At 40.6% G+C, this 16,678-nt stretch overlaps 1 protein-coding gene across 2 annotated transcripts in view; it reads right to left on the bottom strand.

Moving 5' to 3' along the window:
- LOC119212803 (V-type proton ATPase 116 kDa subunit a 1-like) overlaps positions 1-15,969 on the bottom strand; it is a 32,651-nt gene extending 16,682 nt beyond the window's left edge. Inside the window, exons 1-19 of one of the 2 annotated variants that reach the window (XM_037463580.2) lie at positions 15,863-15,969; positions 14,470-14,613; positions 14,170-14,248; positions 13,626-13,723; positions 12,990-13,118; positions 12,813-12,895; positions 12,220-12,346; positions 11,973-12,055; positions 11,530-11,623; positions 9,250-9,462; positions 7,417-7,567; positions 6,949-7,088; positions 6,702-6,865; positions 6,060-6,150; positions 5,471-5,589; positions 4,616-4,832; positions 3,023-3,130; positions 2,049-2,249; positions 474-491 (exon numbers count right to left, since the gene is read on the bottom strand). In XM_037463580.2, coding sequence (XP_037319477.1) covers positions 474-491; positions 2,049-2,249; positions 3,023-3,130; positions 4,616-4,832; positions 5,471-5,589; positions 6,060-6,150; positions 6,702-6,865; positions 6,949-7,088; positions 7,417-7,567; positions 9,250-9,462; positions 11,530-11,623; positions 11,973-12,055; positions 12,220-12,346; positions 12,813-12,895; positions 12,990-13,118; positions 13,626-13,723; positions 14,170-14,248; positions 14,470-14,586 — 2,232 coding nt within the window. In that variant the 5' untranslated portion in view covers positions 14,587-14,613; positions 15,863-15,969. The remainder of the gene's footprint in view (positions 1-473; positions 492-2,048; positions 2,250-3,022; positions 3,131-4,615; positions 4,833-5,470; positions 5,590-6,059; positions 6,151-6,701; positions 6,866-6,948; positions 7,089-7,416; positions 7,568-9,249; positions 9,463-11,529; positions 11,624-11,972; positions 12,056-12,219; positions 12,347-12,812; positions 12,896-12,989; positions 13,119-13,625; positions 13,724-14,169; positions 14,249-14,469; positions 14,614-15,862) is intronic. The other variant, XM_037463581.2, reaches the window with a different exon arrangement.
- Between the last annotated feature and the right edge of the window lie 709 nt (positions 15,970-16,678).

The following is a 16,678-nucleotide window of genomic DNA, read 5'->3' as shown; positions in this document are numbered from 1 at the left end:
TTTTTTATCCGGCCACGTTTTTTCCTCGAAGACCATGGGTCCCCACTACTACTATGGTTTGTCCCAGCTCCAGATACCCCCCACGTCCAGCTCTGTTGCGAAAGCGCAGAAGTACCGACGAGATTGGGAGTTATCGATCTTAATATTTGTGTCACGTTCCCTCACGTATCGTTCCGCCCCCCCTGTCAGTTGTACCCATAACCCCCTCTCCCCCCAAACAAAAACAAACGTTCATTAAAAACAACATTGTAACAACAAAAACAACATTATTTAATTGCTATCAATTGAGATGAATGAATTTCAAAATGTGTGATTAATTAGTTCATTTGGAATGTATTGACAGCCCTAATAGACATGCATTGTGGTGGACGGTGGAGGTTACAGGAGTGCAGGGCGTCCACCACTTGGAACTACAGGCACAAACAAGACGGCATTCAGACATGCTAAGAAAATACCAAAAGGCTGTCTCTTACCGGCTCTTCCTCTGTGTGCTTGAAAGTAAGCAAAGGTCAAAGGTTAATGTCAGGATTCAAGCACAGAAGATACAGAGACAGCGTGCAATGGATATCCAAGTGTCAAATTATCTTCAGCTGCCCTTTAGAATGTGTTTCTGGGATTTTGACTCCACTCCCTACACCGTAGTCTTAAGTGCTGATCTCATCCAGTGGAACAACAGCCAAATATGCATACATTTCCACCACAACCCATTGACTCTTTTATAACGGACCAAAAGACATTTCTTTTTAGCAAAACGTATGGTCCCCCCTCTTAGATGTCTGCCAAATTATTTTTATCTTTATTCAGAACTGCCTACTTGTTTTTATTTTTTTCTTCTTTTAAACTGTAGCCCTTTGAGATCCGCAGATGTAAAGGGCACTACAAATAAAATGTATTATTATTATTATTACATTTCAAAATGACCAGCACTGACTCTGACCAGCGATTAGAACATCAAAGGACAGTGTATTCCAAGAGACAGGGAGCCCAGCATCTATCAATTTATCTGGATCAGTACAGCTAGCTGGATTATTATACAATATAACATTCCATAAGCCTGTTGTTAAGTGTTAGCAACATGGAATATCATGTTATCGGAATAATTATGAGAGAATGCAGTAGAGTTATGTAATGAGTCATCGCTACATAAACAGCTCAGAGATTTATCATTCAGGAGACCTGGGAGACACCGCGCCTTTGAATCATAGATGGAAAAAAATGTGGCTGGTATTTCTAGAAATTCCATCCACTGGTTTTCATGAACATCACCTCAATGTTTATGTTTCTGAAATGGAAAAAACATCTCTTATCTGCTGCGGCCCCTCCATGCCTTGCCTCTCTCTGCACTGTAGACACATTGTTACAAGACTCTTGTTACTACTGAGACCCACGATTAACCTTGTTGTTTCGTTAGTAAGCTTAAGACAGTTGGAAGCTGGAACTACACAACGCTACTTAAAGGTGTTCAATTTGATACTCAGAACATTAATAAATCATCAAACTACTTATGTCCATGTAAAGATATAGTGGAGTAATGTCTTCCTGAGCAGAGCATTTAAGGCACTCTGCCTCTGTGTGTGTTGTTATGTTGTTTTGTCTCTGCTTTTCTTTTCTCTCTCTGTTGTCCCTCACTGGCTAGCAAACGAGCAACGCACTACAGAGCTGCCTCCATGTCGAGAGCCATGGAGGATGCTTTGAATGGTGTATTGATCAACTTTAATGATGTGTCCTCATTTATCTACTTACTGATCAGACTACACATAAAAAGTGATGTAAGGAAAAATAATACATGGTTTTTGGAACTGCATCTCCACACCACCAGTAATATTTCTAATAACAAACTTTCCAATCAAGCATTTGAAATGCATAAAGGCACAATGTTAAATCAGTGATATTGTCCTTTTTTATTTTGATATAACTCTTAAATTATAGACGGATATAAAGCCTTCATAGTTTATGATAGTTCCATTTCAAATGTGAAGGAAAAAGCAGGTTTGAGACAGGATACAACTTAAATCAGTGACATTAGCTGTTATCTTTTATGGACTCACCTCTTCTCCTTCCTCTGAGTTCTGGGAGAGGTGGTCATGGTCCATGATGCCAGCCTCATCCTCTGTGGGCCCGTTGCCCACCCGCACCCCTCCGAACTTCTGTGTGCCCTGTTGGGTGAGTCCGGTGCATGATGAGGACACGCCTGTTTGCTCTAAAGATTGCTCTAGATTCTCTGCAGGGGTTTCTTCCCTCTTCTTGGACTAGATACAAAAGCCACAAGAACTGTGTCTAGCTTAAAGCAAGCCTTAGGATGAACGCATTCTTCTTCATTTAGTTATTTTAGCTAACAGGGCACCCAGTACAGTGATTTAAGGCTTTCATTGCAAAATGAAAAACATCCACCACTTGTGAAAAACAATGCTGCTCATTGGTCGAGTTAAACCTCAAAAAACACTAATAAAGTACAGCTTGTATAAAATATGACATATCAACAGTTACCGTTGCAGTTTAGCTACAGGCTGGTTAGCTCTGGTGGCTGATTTGGATTTGGAACGTCAGCTAGCTAATAACTTCATACTTTTTGATAATTCAAACTCATGATTCAAAAAGAACACTGAAAAACTGTACTGTAATCAGATGAATAAAATGTAGCAAAAGATCCTAAACAACGGGGTATACTTCATAAACACAACTTCCCAGGTTCAATTCAGCACTACTACATTGAGACCTACACTACTCAGACCAAAAAGGAAGCGCAGCCAAAAGGTACAAGGTTTATATGTAACTTTTCAAGTGGTAGATCATCAGCTGTTTGGGTACCCCCAGTTTTTCTACCAAATTTCCAACCAAATTATAAGCGTTTCCAAGGCCGGCTTTAAGCATATTTCATGGCAACACAACCAACCACATTACACAATACGATGTGCATTGAAATGAATGGTAGAATAGGAGTGAAAAAAGAGGTTATAACAGGTTATAAACGTTCATCATCAAAAGTGGCATTAGGGTTTTAGGTGGGGTCAGGTCCACATACCAGGTGCATTTTCCACAGGTGCTGACGGCGAAGCACCATAGTTTTCACAATCAGCATACAGGGTACACATGCAAGGGCAATCAGCACCAACAAAATCTGGATCCCCATCTACAGATTTAAACAGAGAGAGGTTAACAGGGTGTTGATGATGTGTAGCAGTGATCAGAAGATTTCTAATTCCCTGAAAAGATCGTGCCGAGGCCTCACTCGGTCCTACCACAGCTGCCACGTCTTCTGCATCATGTTCCACTAAATACAATCTGGCCTTTGCTTTCTTGTAACTCGGCCACATGTCCGTTATTTTGTTGTTTTAATTTAGCTACAGTAAAATACTGATCTAAAGACATGATAAATTTATCAGATTTATGTAGACTCCAAGAACGGACGACTCATCAAGTTGTTACAAGGTGAATATACATGTACTTTTCTGCAAGAATATTCTCTGTTGTTTCAATCTTCAACTATATATAGTGTACTATATATAGTATTCAATATCTATTCCAGCTCTCAAAGCACTCTGTACCAATGAAACTTGTACATAGACATTGCATGTTGTTGTTAACTGTTGCTTTATATAAATGTTTAGCTATGCATCTATTTTTTTCATCTTCTTGTGTGTACATGAATGTACATACATTTTTTTGTTGTCCTTGGGGGACACATTCCTTGCATGCCTACACACACTGATTCTTATTCCTGTGGAAACCAGAGCAGTAGACAAAGACTACGCTGGTAAACTGTCCTCTGGAATAAACCTGACTGGGACTGACAATCTAACAAAATAAAGTATCTCGTTCTACTCCCGTTCACATTTAGAATAACACAATCTTGTCATATAGGCTGTGCTGTTTCTTAATAACACATAAAGTGCTGACGTGCTTGAAGGAGCTGTTAAAAGAGCTGTTGTGGATACACAAGGTAATTAAGTCTACTCTCTACATGGTAAGTTAGATTGCATTAACCACATAGACTAGTTACTCTGGGCCAGAGAGATCCCTGATAGTGTCTCCATCATGCCTAATATTTAGTGAGACCCACAGTTTTTAACTAATTTTAAGCTTAATTTGAAATCCAACCACTGGAGTAGAGAAATAGAAATAAAACTTCACACATTAATGTCCCGAGACTTTGTGCCTAAACTGGTGTACATAACAGTATTATATTATTATGTGGCCAAGCAGAGTAAATGATACTACAGTAGTTTGAACAACCACTACAGAAGTATCCCAAAGCGAGGCATAGATCTGCTGCCAGCACCTGTGCTGCTCTGTAGCTGAAACTGACCATTGACCAGAAGACAAATTCAACTTTTCCTTCCCCATTGCGGTACCTGAACTTTTGTATGGGCCAATACTACTAAGCATGTAGTAGCATGTACATATCATTTCAGGCTCTATCGGAGGCATTTCTGATGTTCCCATTGGTACAATACGTACTATATGATACGTACAGTATAGTAAATTCTATAAATTAAATTTACTACTAATAGTGTTCCCTAAGCTAAACACCTCAGTGCCTGGGTTCAACCATAAAAGTGCATGAGCGAGGGGCAGGAAGCTGGGAGGGGCGGAGGGGGGCTGAGGGCGGGAGCACCTGTCCCCTGTAGAGAGGCTTGCTGGTGGGGTCGCTGTAGTTGAAGAGACACATGTTGATGAAATGGATGAGTAGGCTGGGTGCGTCTTTTGAGGTGAAGACGTCATAGGCTGTCCACTTGTAGAAGACCAGCAGGGCAAGGTAACCAAACAGGCTCGCCATGAAGACAATCTCGGGGATGAAGCCCAGGAAGATGTTCAGTGGCTTCTTGAAGTACCTGCAAAGCAGCAAAATTCAGTTAACTACACAAACAAGACGGCTGCTACTGTATGTACTGTTGTTTTTCTTTATTTTTAAGCGTTGCCGTGGCGATCACCAGAAACCAGTGAAAGACCCCATTAAACCAAAGTCATAACTTGAGGTCAGTATATCTGCAATCACAGAGCAATAAGGAACTGGAGGATGATGATGCAGATTCACCAAAATGTTAACAGATATTCAATTAAGGTTCAGAGAGCTTGGTCTCTGTACATTACCTAAAATATTATTTTCATATGTGTGATATATATGTTACAAATAGGTGGAAATATAGGCTAAGACCTCAAACCATTTAAAACAGAAAACATGGATCTTGCTGTTTGTCGATGAAGTGAGTTCTGATTAGTTTTAGGGCACTGGGAGTCACATCGTCTTCAAAGGGACGTTTGTTTGTAAGAGTCTTCCAGTTGTTTGAACTTCTCTCAAGATCTCTTTTTTTTCCTTATTCACACAACTACTCCCATCATTTTAGGTGCAAATGACAAAAGAATTCAAATTATTTTCATTCATTTCATTAAATTCAGCTACTTACATACAGCTATAGGTACTACATGCTTTAAGCAGGTGAAGCATTCTCCCTGTGAGAGACCTACGTACAGGTGGTTGAAGAGACTGAGAGACACTCCAAACAGCATGTGAATGACACCCAGGATCACAGACATCTTCATTTTAAATGAGTTGAGAAAAGTCAGCTTGTTGGTGGCAACATTCCAGATCTGCAGAGATTAGAGGAGGTGAAATGTTTGAGACAATTACGGCATTAGGGTAACATACTGTATAGCAAACTCTATATGTTTTGCTCTTTGTGTGAATTATTTTGGTGATTCTGCCTACTGGCTCCTACTGAAGATGCTGTTTTTATACATATATTCATTTTTAAGGGTTCAATCATGAAACAGTGAATGTGTTGGACACTATTGTCAGTGGCCGAGTAATTCTCATTTGGTGCTCGTGTGAGTATTTATGTGTGTGATTAAGTCAAAGTAGACTACATGTGCGTACATGTATAAAAATGTCACCCAGTGCAACAGTGTGGCTCACTGATGTGCTTAGTTTGGACAACAATGGAGGTCTATGACACAGGGGAAGAAGATGTATCAGGATTTTATACACACACTTTGTTTGCACTGTTATTCTAAACAGAGAAAATAAAGACTATCTACCATTTTTAGTTTACAGATCTTACTGGGTCAATTCCGAGTGGATAAGGCCCGTTGAATACACCGGGAACAGCTGGGTCTAACTGGAGAACTCCATTTCCACCAAGCGTCTCAATTCTAGGACAGAAATGAATCAATGTACTGAAAGGAAGCAGATTATACAGAATACCCAGCAATACTTTTCAGAACATGCATCAACAACATGGAGTGTAAGACGATGCGATTAGCCCTCTGGCTGTAGTGGAGGATAGTGAGCAGATCAGTGAGAACAGGTTTTAGTAATGTACAGGTATAATGGTATTAACCAGGCCAAGCTCACTTATCAGGCTTCACCCAGATATGGCTCCAACTTCCCCAGAACCCCAAATTGTTCTTTTTAGAGATTAAATGGACATCCAATGTGTCAATTAGTGATCTTTAGAGGAGTAGGTCTTTAAGCTAAGCTAAGCTAAGCGACCCACGTCCTGACTCTAGCCTTACACTTCTCAGCAATTATCCAAAATCCACCATTTCTTTGATTTTTTTTAAATAATTGCATTGAAAATATTTACCAAACTACAAAATGTATGCGTCGTGCTAAACATCCTCAATTTTATGAATTTTATGACAATCAAAGATCAAAAGTAATTTCAAGAAGGACAAGTGGAAGGAGGTAGTGGCTGACTTACGTCCAGTTGGCTCCTTTGGGGCTAAACATGGGCCTGACGCTCCACCCAGAGCCAAACATGTTGAGAGACTTAGAGAAGCAGTCGTTGTAAATGATTCCGGTGTACATGGAGAAGAGCCCCATCAGCAGGATGATGTAGCGGCCAGCGAACACCATGTTGAACATCTGCAGGCACACACACACATATTGTTTGCCTCTTTGTTTTAAGGTATGACTGTACTCTATCACTTGTTCATGACCCACCCTACCTCGTTATCACTCTTCTGCGCGACGAGGCGACTCTCCCGGATGACCAGGTAGAGGGCAATACAGGTCATCAGCACGCCGTGGCCCATGTCACCAAACATCACCGCAAACAGGAAGGGGAAAGTAATGATGGTGTATGGAGCTTTAACAGGAAAAATACATAATCACAATCACAGAAACATCCTGAATTATTAAATGCAGTTATTTGTGTCTGTATGTGGGGAAAGTGAGATTAAATTAGATGTTAGTTTTATACAAAGGACTTGGCACACTGAAGATGTCTTTTCTGTTTGTTTGATTTTTTCAATTAATGAAATCCACATATTTCTTCAAACTGTTGTCTTGTGATCATACTTTTGCAAGTATTATTCAGCAATAATCAGAAAATAAATTCCTGGTCAATCTTTGGCCATAATTTATGATGTTCATTTATGATCATTCAAATATAGAAAAAGGAATACTTGTTTTACCTGGATTGATCTCCCGGTAGTTCCCAATGCCGTACGCGTCAACAATGTTTTGGAAGCCTGAAGTAAACTTGTTGGTCTTATTGAATGTGGGCGGGGTTTGTTTTGTCTGCATCCTGTTGAGAATGGACGGCACCGTGGAGCCGCTTCTCTCCTGTCAGATAAAGGCCCAATTTATCAGTCACATACTGGCCTACTCATGATATATTATTAGTACTGGTATTCAAGTCGAACAGAAAATAATAGTAATACTTGTTGTTTAATTGCATTTTACAAAACTTTCTGCGATGATACCGCCCAATATTGTTCAATAATAGATACTTTCCTAAATCGAAAGGCAATGTTGGTACCGTAATTTGATCGTTGCAATAATATTACCGTTAAGTGCGCAGGCGGTCATTGTTGTGTTGCTCAAAACAGTGCTCCAGGAATGAGCTTTCACCTTCAGTGTTTCCCCTACCATCAAATCGGGGAGCACCCCGCCCCCTCAAGAAAGTTGGGAATTTAAGACTTCTGCCCTGAAACCTCCATGCATGCCCGCGTATCGGCGCACGTGGCGCTCGCACTAGTGAACAGAGGGCGCACATCCACCCAAATTGACTAATATAAACTTGAAAAATGTTACATAAAGAGAATGAGCACATTTTCCCTTTGTATGTGTTATAATCCCCGGTTTACAAAGGAAAAGTCCTGCCATGGTCCATGACCCGTCGTACTCTGCCTCTGGTTGGCTAGTACCCGTTGCCTTTGTTGTCGGGTGGTTATGTTTTGGCATGAGAAGTGAAATTTGTTCAAGTTAGATTAAGCATATCAGGGTCAGCCAATAAGAGGCATAATAGGGAGAAAAACATTACAACCTTTCCAGAGGTGTTGCTGTAAAAGAGTATAACTGTTAGCACTGTCAGCACCTTTGTTGTTGTTTGCACTTTTAGTACCGATAGCTGCTAACTAGGGTTGCCACCTTCAATTCAGAAAATGAATGCATGTTTGGGGGGGGGGGGGCGTTACGTTTCAGGTGGGATTATTTGCTTGGGATGCTGCCTTGAAGACAACTCGGAAATACCGGACAAACGTGCTATTTTATTCTCAAATACGGGATGATTACGTATTTTAAGGGACGGGTGGCAACCCAACTGCTAACTGCTGGCTCAGACGTCGCTATGTTTAAAGCTGTATCAAGGCAACAGTTATGCTCTGAACCTTTAACAACAAAATGTGTCTTCAAAATGTTGACTGTTGTATAATGACAGAAATATTGAATTACTAATTGCTGGAGAGAAAACCCACAACCAGGGATTCGCGGTTAAATGTTGTGTTGTCATGTAAAAAAAATTGTGAGCAAAGTACCATGCCAGAACGAGAAACCAATTTGTTGTTCTCCATTGACTTCCTTTTGTTTAAAGTTGATGATATCCAATGTGTTTAACTAGCTAAAGGCATTTTGTTTTGCAGCATATTGTGGCAAAGATAGTTTTCTGCTTTGGTTGGCGTGCTCTTCACAATATGGACTGTATTATTATCAGAGACTGTAACACAGCTCAACACTAGCAGAGATGTTCGGGCAGGTAACTGATATTTCTCCAAACGTCACTTTGCTTAGCAATACTTTGTTCAAATCGCTCACAACAACACAAAGCCGAGCTAAAGTGAGCTTGAGCTAGGGAGACTCAATAAAGTGGAGATTTTACTTAACATAACATAATACATTCTTAGTTATTGCTTATGGCTTTACATATGCAATGTGTAAGGAACAAAAAGAGACATTTGTGTTACGGCTACACTACAAAAGAAAAACAAGTTGATGAAACACACAACCAGACCAGAAAACAAACTCACTGTGCCTCTGCGCAGAGCAAACTGGATGGAGTCCAGGTCAGAGACGGGGCACCACACCTCAGCGATCAGACACTTCTGGGTGACGTCGATGTTGCACAGGTTGAGTGTGTGGTAGATGGCCTTCATCTTCCTCACCTTGATGAACCACACCCGCATGGTCTTGGAGGCAGCCTGCAGCACCCGCTGACGGTGGTCCTCCGTTTGGTTCAGCACCTGCAGTAGCAGGATTGGGAGATTTGTTTTAGACTGTAGATCTGGTTCATATTTGGCCCAAAGCCTGGTAAGTATCTTTATCTGAATACATTTTATTTATTAATTTGCAAACTGAAAGCTATTGCTTCACTTTCCATTTAAGTAAAATCTGTGTGTGTGTTGTCTACTGTTGTGTAGGTCTGTTACAATTGCTCAAACATGACATTCTCTTTAAAAAAACACATATTTGAAAGACAGAGAGACGTCGGAGAAAACTGCTGCTCAGGTCCACACGTACGTTACAGTGTTGTGAGTTAATATTTAATGTACTCACTAATCATAATCCATACGTTTTACTAATTCCCAGTGGGAAAATAACATTTTTTACACTGTTAGAATGCACTACACACAACTCCTCTTTAATGCTCTCACTGGTTTGTGTCCAGGGAACAAAAGACGTTTCACACTTTTCCTCACGGCTCTTTACTAATATTCTCCGCATCATCGATGTGAAGAAATACGATACCGCTCAAAGTAATCTAGAAATGACGACATATCTAATCGGGGCTCAATATTCTCTCCTGACGTTTAAAGTTTTAAGTAAAAACACTTCTTCATCAACAGTATTGTCCAGAAAAGGACATGCCATGTTCAAGAAAACCCTTTGGTCTTTAACGTAACAGGATCTTACTTTGTTCATATAAAATCTGCCTGATTCAGAGTATGAATGAATGAGGAAATGAAAGAGAGCTGTGTCATTGGCTGACTGCTGTCAGAGGAAGGAGCGTGTGAAAGAAACTTGAGGTTTCTTGAAGAAAACATGCTCCCGACCAGGTTAGGTTCACAGGCTCAGTTACCATGGTGACTCACCCTGAGGTTTAGTTACCTCCCTTTCTGAAACAGACAACCCAGAGTTTACCTCATCTCAGGGTTAACAAACTGAGTTTCCACTAAACCCGCTTCTTGAAACGGACCCCAGATCAAGTTTTATTGTTGTTTTGTTTGTAAATACATTCTATAAATGCACCAGTGACAGCTGGACTGACTCACAGGTTGTTCTTTTTTCCACACACACAATGGGCTCCGTAGGCAAATTTGAAATCTTTTAGGTTGAAGTAAAAGTTAAGTTAAATTTAAGTTAACAAAACATCGAAGGATGGTTACACAAGCAATTTAGGGTGATTTTTGTCCCAAATATGGCGGGCTTCATTCAGGGATAGAAACAAATATTGTTAACATTAATTTAAGTTTATACAGAATAGAACCGACATTGAACGCTCCGAGCGAGCTGTGCTGTGGTAAACCTGGATCTAGTCTATTATCTAGTACAGTAGCGCACCCACCCGCAAAGCAGACAGTCGTGCCGCCGCCGCTGTTTTTTACATTTGAATGTATGTTTTGACAACTATTCGAATGTAGAATATTTGTTGACAGCCCTACTGTCGTGGTTTTGCAATATGAACATAATTTTCTGGAATGACAGGATGTGTGAGGTAAACATGTTGACATGAGGTAGAGATTGATTGATTGCTTGTGCTGGCTCCAACACTCAGATCCTGTTTATGCACAGAATCAGTTGTTCTGTGTAAACCTGAGTAAAAAAAATGGAGTTCATTGTGTTTGGTTGGCAGGCACAGACCAGAGCAGCCCTCTCAACCCGAACCAGGCCTTTCTTTCCAGTCTCAATATGGGCAAACTTTAGGGAACCACATCACTATGAGACAGGAGAACGGTCTGTCACAGATAAGAACTGTGCACAAAAAAAATTATGAGAGCATTTGTGATTGGATTGGAAAATACATTTTCTAGGGGAAAGCTGAATACAGACATCCTGTTGTGCGGTTTCTGATTGATTTCTTCTTGTTTAGTGAGCAGCAGTATAACAAAGAGTACAAAGAGCCTTTGAAATAATGATTACATTTTAAAAAGAACTACAATGCTCATGGTAATGTGGCTTAAACAATAACCAGGCTGACTACGAGGTTTATCATATATATGGAAACTGAGTCATTTTTTTCCTTTTTGTTAACTTTTAATAAAACCTTTTGGTTTATTTATGTGTGTGGATAGATATAGTGATAAACCTACCATCTGGAGGTCGTCAATGCGGCTGTTGACTCCAGCCAGCATCTCCTTCCTCTCTTGTGGGGTCTCTGGACATGGGTATAGCGAGGCACGAAACCTGGGAAACAACGCCCCCATCAGAGTCCCCTCACAGCCCATCACACACTCTTTGCCTCCTGCGTGTGCCCCATTCATTGCACACTTTGAACTTGGTTTGACTTACTTCCTGGTTTCTGGCCTTAAGAAAGATTAGCGCATGTTTAAAATGATTCCTAGACATCTACAAAACATATTGGAGTCCTTTATGTTCCCCTTTAACTTGCATTGTCATTTCCATTGGTTTTCTACAAGCGTCATGTAATTCTGGATTAACTTAACCGGAACCAACACAAGCCCAAACCAAACCTTCCAAAAGGACTTCAGTCAATCAATTGTGGCATCTGGATAAGATAAGATAACACACGCACCCCTCACAGATCTTCTTCACCCTGTTCTTCAGCTGGTCGCCTTGGAAGAAGATGATGAACACTGATTTGTGGACTTGGTCTCCCTGTTGGAAAGACGTTTTTAGAAAATGTACACACATAACAGATAAGTTGATGTTTGTTTCTGATATACACTAAGTACAAATGTATGACCAGCTTTTCCTATGCTTCTTTGCACTTGTTCTTGTCTCTTCACTCATCTTTAAGATTTTATGTTGTGTGTTCTGACCGTGGCGGGGTCCTCAAGAGGGTCCTCAATCTCTGCCTTCCTTAGGAAGACGTTCCCACGACACACTCTCCACAGCATCCTCTCAAAGGTCGGGATCCTTTCCCTGCCAATGACTCCGGCCACAAACCTGCTCCAACCAAACAGAAGGCTCAGAGTGGATCACGCAGAAGGAAAACGGGCCACAGCCTTTTGAGTTACAAGGAGAACGGAATGCTGTAGCAAGGCTGAGGTAAATGACAATTTATTTTTATTTATGTTTAAGATCAGGAGGCAGGAGGCTTGCTTACTAGCTAACTCCAATACTATGGCTAAAGGTCCTTTTCACATCAGCCATGTTGACATGATGTTGGTATGATGATTATTTATCCTTTTATTTATACAATTATGGTTACAGAAGTTACAGACTCTGTCTCCCCACAATTGTATCTTGAGTTTATTTAATTTGCCCAAAAAAAGAAAAAAAGCCCAATCAAAAGTGAGATCACCATATTGAAAAATAAATCACTACGTAATAGGTCAATAAAATGCTTTTGACTACAAACTTCTTTAGTTGAGGTCATACCACTGTGATAATAAGTATCAGCGTGCCTTACCCCAATCTGAGTGGAGCCCCGCGGCCCCCCTCGCTGCCCTCCATCAGGGCCGAGGACTCCTCCAGCAGGTTGGGATCCTCCATCTTCAAAGACATGAGGATGATCCCAGATATTTACTTTCAATTACCTATTGTGCTCCCTTTTCTTTGTCTGCTGTGTAGGGAGACAAATGAATACCTCATCAAAGAACTGCTGTGTGCGTCGGAGGATGTGTTTGAGCTCCGTCAGCTCCAGGAAGTTCTTCTTCAGGGCCTCCTGATTGGTGTTGATTTCCTTTAGTTCGTTCTCTAGCTTCTCAAAGGTGGCCTGCGGGTCACAATCAAGAGTATCAATATAAAATATTCACATGCCACTGCCAGATATAAATCCCTAACGCATACATGCACACATAGCGGTCAGGGACATAAAACTCATAATTCATTCATCCAGCTGTGAATTAAACAGAGGTGGGTTGGGTTGGTCCAACAGACACAGAATTTTCACCCGGGACCGCTATGCGTGGCCATGGTGACAGAGTCACCATAGATTTATTTGACGTTGTTAAATCCTTTCTGTACTATACTTGTGCATTATATAACAAATGTAACTACTTTGCATAACAACAAACCAGTCAACCAGTCGTAAGAAGCTTATGTTAAAAAGGGACACTGTGCATGTAATAAGGCCGTCACTGAGTTCAAAACTGACGCGAGGCCAAGTTCAGGGCCACTGGCCAATCATACCTGAGCAGATGCTGAGTGCAGTAAGTATGACAAGTGTACCAATTGATCTATCAAAAGCAATGATAAAAAGATGATGAGTAATATTGATTACCTCCAGATCGATCATGTCCCTGGGAAAAGGCACTTCTGGATTTTCCCCAGTGTCAACAGTTGGGATAATTGCTTTCTTGATTTCCTTCTCCACAAACCCTGTTCAGCAGAGAGGATCCAAGTCATTAGTGATACCAGTGAAGTTCTTTATGTTCTTACAGATAAAATAAAGGCAAACATCATCATGGTCTCAATGACAACTTTTTTATTTAAAAAACAGATACAGGTTTACATCATGTTTCACCTGAATGTGATGCAGGACTGAATCATATGAACCAGCACTACTCCCAAAAGGCAGCACATACCAACTACTATTTTTGGGGGTAATTCATGTATTTATGTAATGTATGTATGTGCAATACCAATATTGATGTATACCACGATTCAACACAATTACAGATCATCGTCCTGTTGTTGCACTATGCACTTCGTTGCTGTTATCCTGTTCATTTACCCCTAGTTGGATAATAAATGATTATTATCTGATGTAGGAATTATACTGAGCCTTCGGCTCAGCCTGATTGTTTAATGATCACAGTACTTACTCAGTTTCCTGTCCATCTCCTCACATCGCCTCACTTCATTCACAAACTTGCGCTGGAACACATTTACGTCTGGATTCAGCTGCAGGTGAGGGAAAAAAAAGAATCATTATGGATATATAGCTAAGACTCAAAGTAATGGCTGAAATAATGAGCTGGAAACCTGTTTTTATGAATCAATTACTCATCATGTAATGTCATGTGCAACACAGCAAACAGGGAACACCATATAGCGTTTGTGGAGTCTCCTGTTCAATCCCATGCATGGGATTATTAAAGGAGCTCTACCGTCATCGTACTTACGTCTCTAAACTGGACCATGCCCAGTTCTCCCAGCTCACTCACGCAGCAGTAGGCTGCCTCCGACTGGAGGAAGAGCTGGGCCAGCGTCATCTCCTCGCTCCTGAATAGTTCCCCCATGATGAGAACCTTGCTACAACTTTGCACCTGTAGCACAGGACGAGATGTACAACTATTACATTGAGAGATTTAGGAAATACAGTCTGTGAGAGAGCGGGAAAAGGGTGACCATGTGTTTTTGTACATATTAAATACGAGGTAGAACAATGTACTCCATACTGTATTGTGCTTAACTACAGTACAATACAATGGGACACAACTAAGCAGAATAAATGACTGTACACTGTATACAGCACAACACTATTGTACTACGCTATACTAAACTGTGTGTTTGGATTTACCCGGCAATTTCACAAATTCAAAGCCATGACAAACCATTAAGTGTTTGTTGAGTTTCAGGTTCCAGCTCGTCAAATGCTTTTCGTCAAATGCTTTTCAGATTGATCAAGAAAAAAAAAATCTTGATCAATCAATAATGAAAGAAAAAACTATTTAATGACTGGCCTCAGGAAAGACATGTTCCAGCAGAGGGTTTCGGCCGTCAAAGTATTAAGGCCACTAGCAGACGGAAGGATAGATAAAAAACATTATTGGAATATTTTAAAATAAAGGTTGTCAACTCATCGCTCAGACAATATCAATTACAAATATTTAACCTACAAACCAATAGGCCTACTAGTAACTGATATCACAGTGTGTCGCTTGTTGTACAGTCGGGCGATGCTGTACTTAAATAAGGAAGCGACTTAACGAAGCTCGTAAAGCAGCGACGTAGCACGGATATCGGGTTGCCGTCTATAGCACCATTAAGGCTATATAAAACATTAGTTGCTATACTGCCCGTCTATAGTACCATAAACGGTATATGAAACATGTCTGCTGTGTTTCCGCTGATGTCGCAGCATCCTCTCCGCTGCAGTGTGCCCTTCACTGCTCAAGGACGCCATGATGCTCCAGTCGGGCCTGCGGCTCCGCGCGTCCCTGTCTCCCCTCGGTGCACTTTTATATTCATGCTTCCCCACCGTATGAAACAACAACATAGGGCAACCCGTATGAGCGTCATGGCCGGAATATGATTGAACGTGAGGCAAACCACACGTATTATGTATTCATATTTAAGAACAGGCGCGACTCACGGTTCGTGAGACATGCATACGCTTAATTACGAAATATCCCATTTGACTAGACTACCTAAGCATTTGACGGTGACACATTAAGAACGTCTTTATTGTCGTAAATGTTATAATTGGTAAAAATGTGGTTGATGTGGTTGATTCCCTCGATGAGACTAGTCCATAACACACCTTGTTGAGGGTAAAAATATGTGTTTCCTCACCTGTGAAGGATGCAGCTGCTCAGCTGTCTCTGTGGCCTCTATCTTTGTATCTATGGTGGATGCTGAAGTCCTGGGCGCCGCATCAGAGGAAGATGCGCTCTGCCGGAAATAAGCGCCACAATAAATGATTTCAAAATAAAGGCATGGTATATTTACTTGACAGAAGTGAATACAATATTGAACATCCATGGTGATACCTTTGGTTGCTTAAAAAACATAGAATTGCTTTCGTTTGATACTAAAAACCTCAATCCGAAGCTTTCTTTTAAATCCGTGAAGTTTGATTAGATTATAGATGATGATAGAAGCAATGGCACAGTGAATAAACTGGAGCATGCAGTTCAGTTGATTATAAATAAATAAATAAAAACTAAATAGTTAATTCAATTATTGAAAAGATGTTGTACAAAACTATTTTGTCTCTCTCTGGGAGAAAGATCCCCACAGTTGCTCCTCCTGAGGTTTACTCTATTTTATTTTTTTTCATTTTATCCGAACCGCAAGTTTTAAAACAGAGGGGATGATATTGTCTAAAGATTAAAAGCCTGTGAGGTCATTTTACAATTTGTGACATTCTTGACACTCACAACATATAAGATTGTAAAAGAAATAAGAAAATAAGAAATATGAATTAGTATAACACTAAGGTAACATTTATTAAATCTATTCTATTTCCAACTCCCCCTGACTGAGGCTAGATCAACGAGTCCAATCAAGGAGTCCAAAAAGTCTGTAATATTATGAGGACAGACCTAACAGCTGTGGGAAGTTATCATCTTTCATCGCAACAACATCCAGGTAAACAGAAGAAATATC

Source organism: Pungitius pungitius, chromosome 21, assembly GCF_949316345.1.
Source record: "Pungitius pungitius chromosome 21, fPunPun2.1, whole genome shotgun sequence".
Lineage (NCBI taxonomy): Eukaryota > Metazoa > Chordata > Actinopteri > Perciformes > Gasterosteidae > Pungitius > Pungitius pungitius.
The sequence above is the reverse complement of the archived record's forward strand: the minus strand, read 5'-3'. Positions and strand labels throughout refer to the sequence as shown.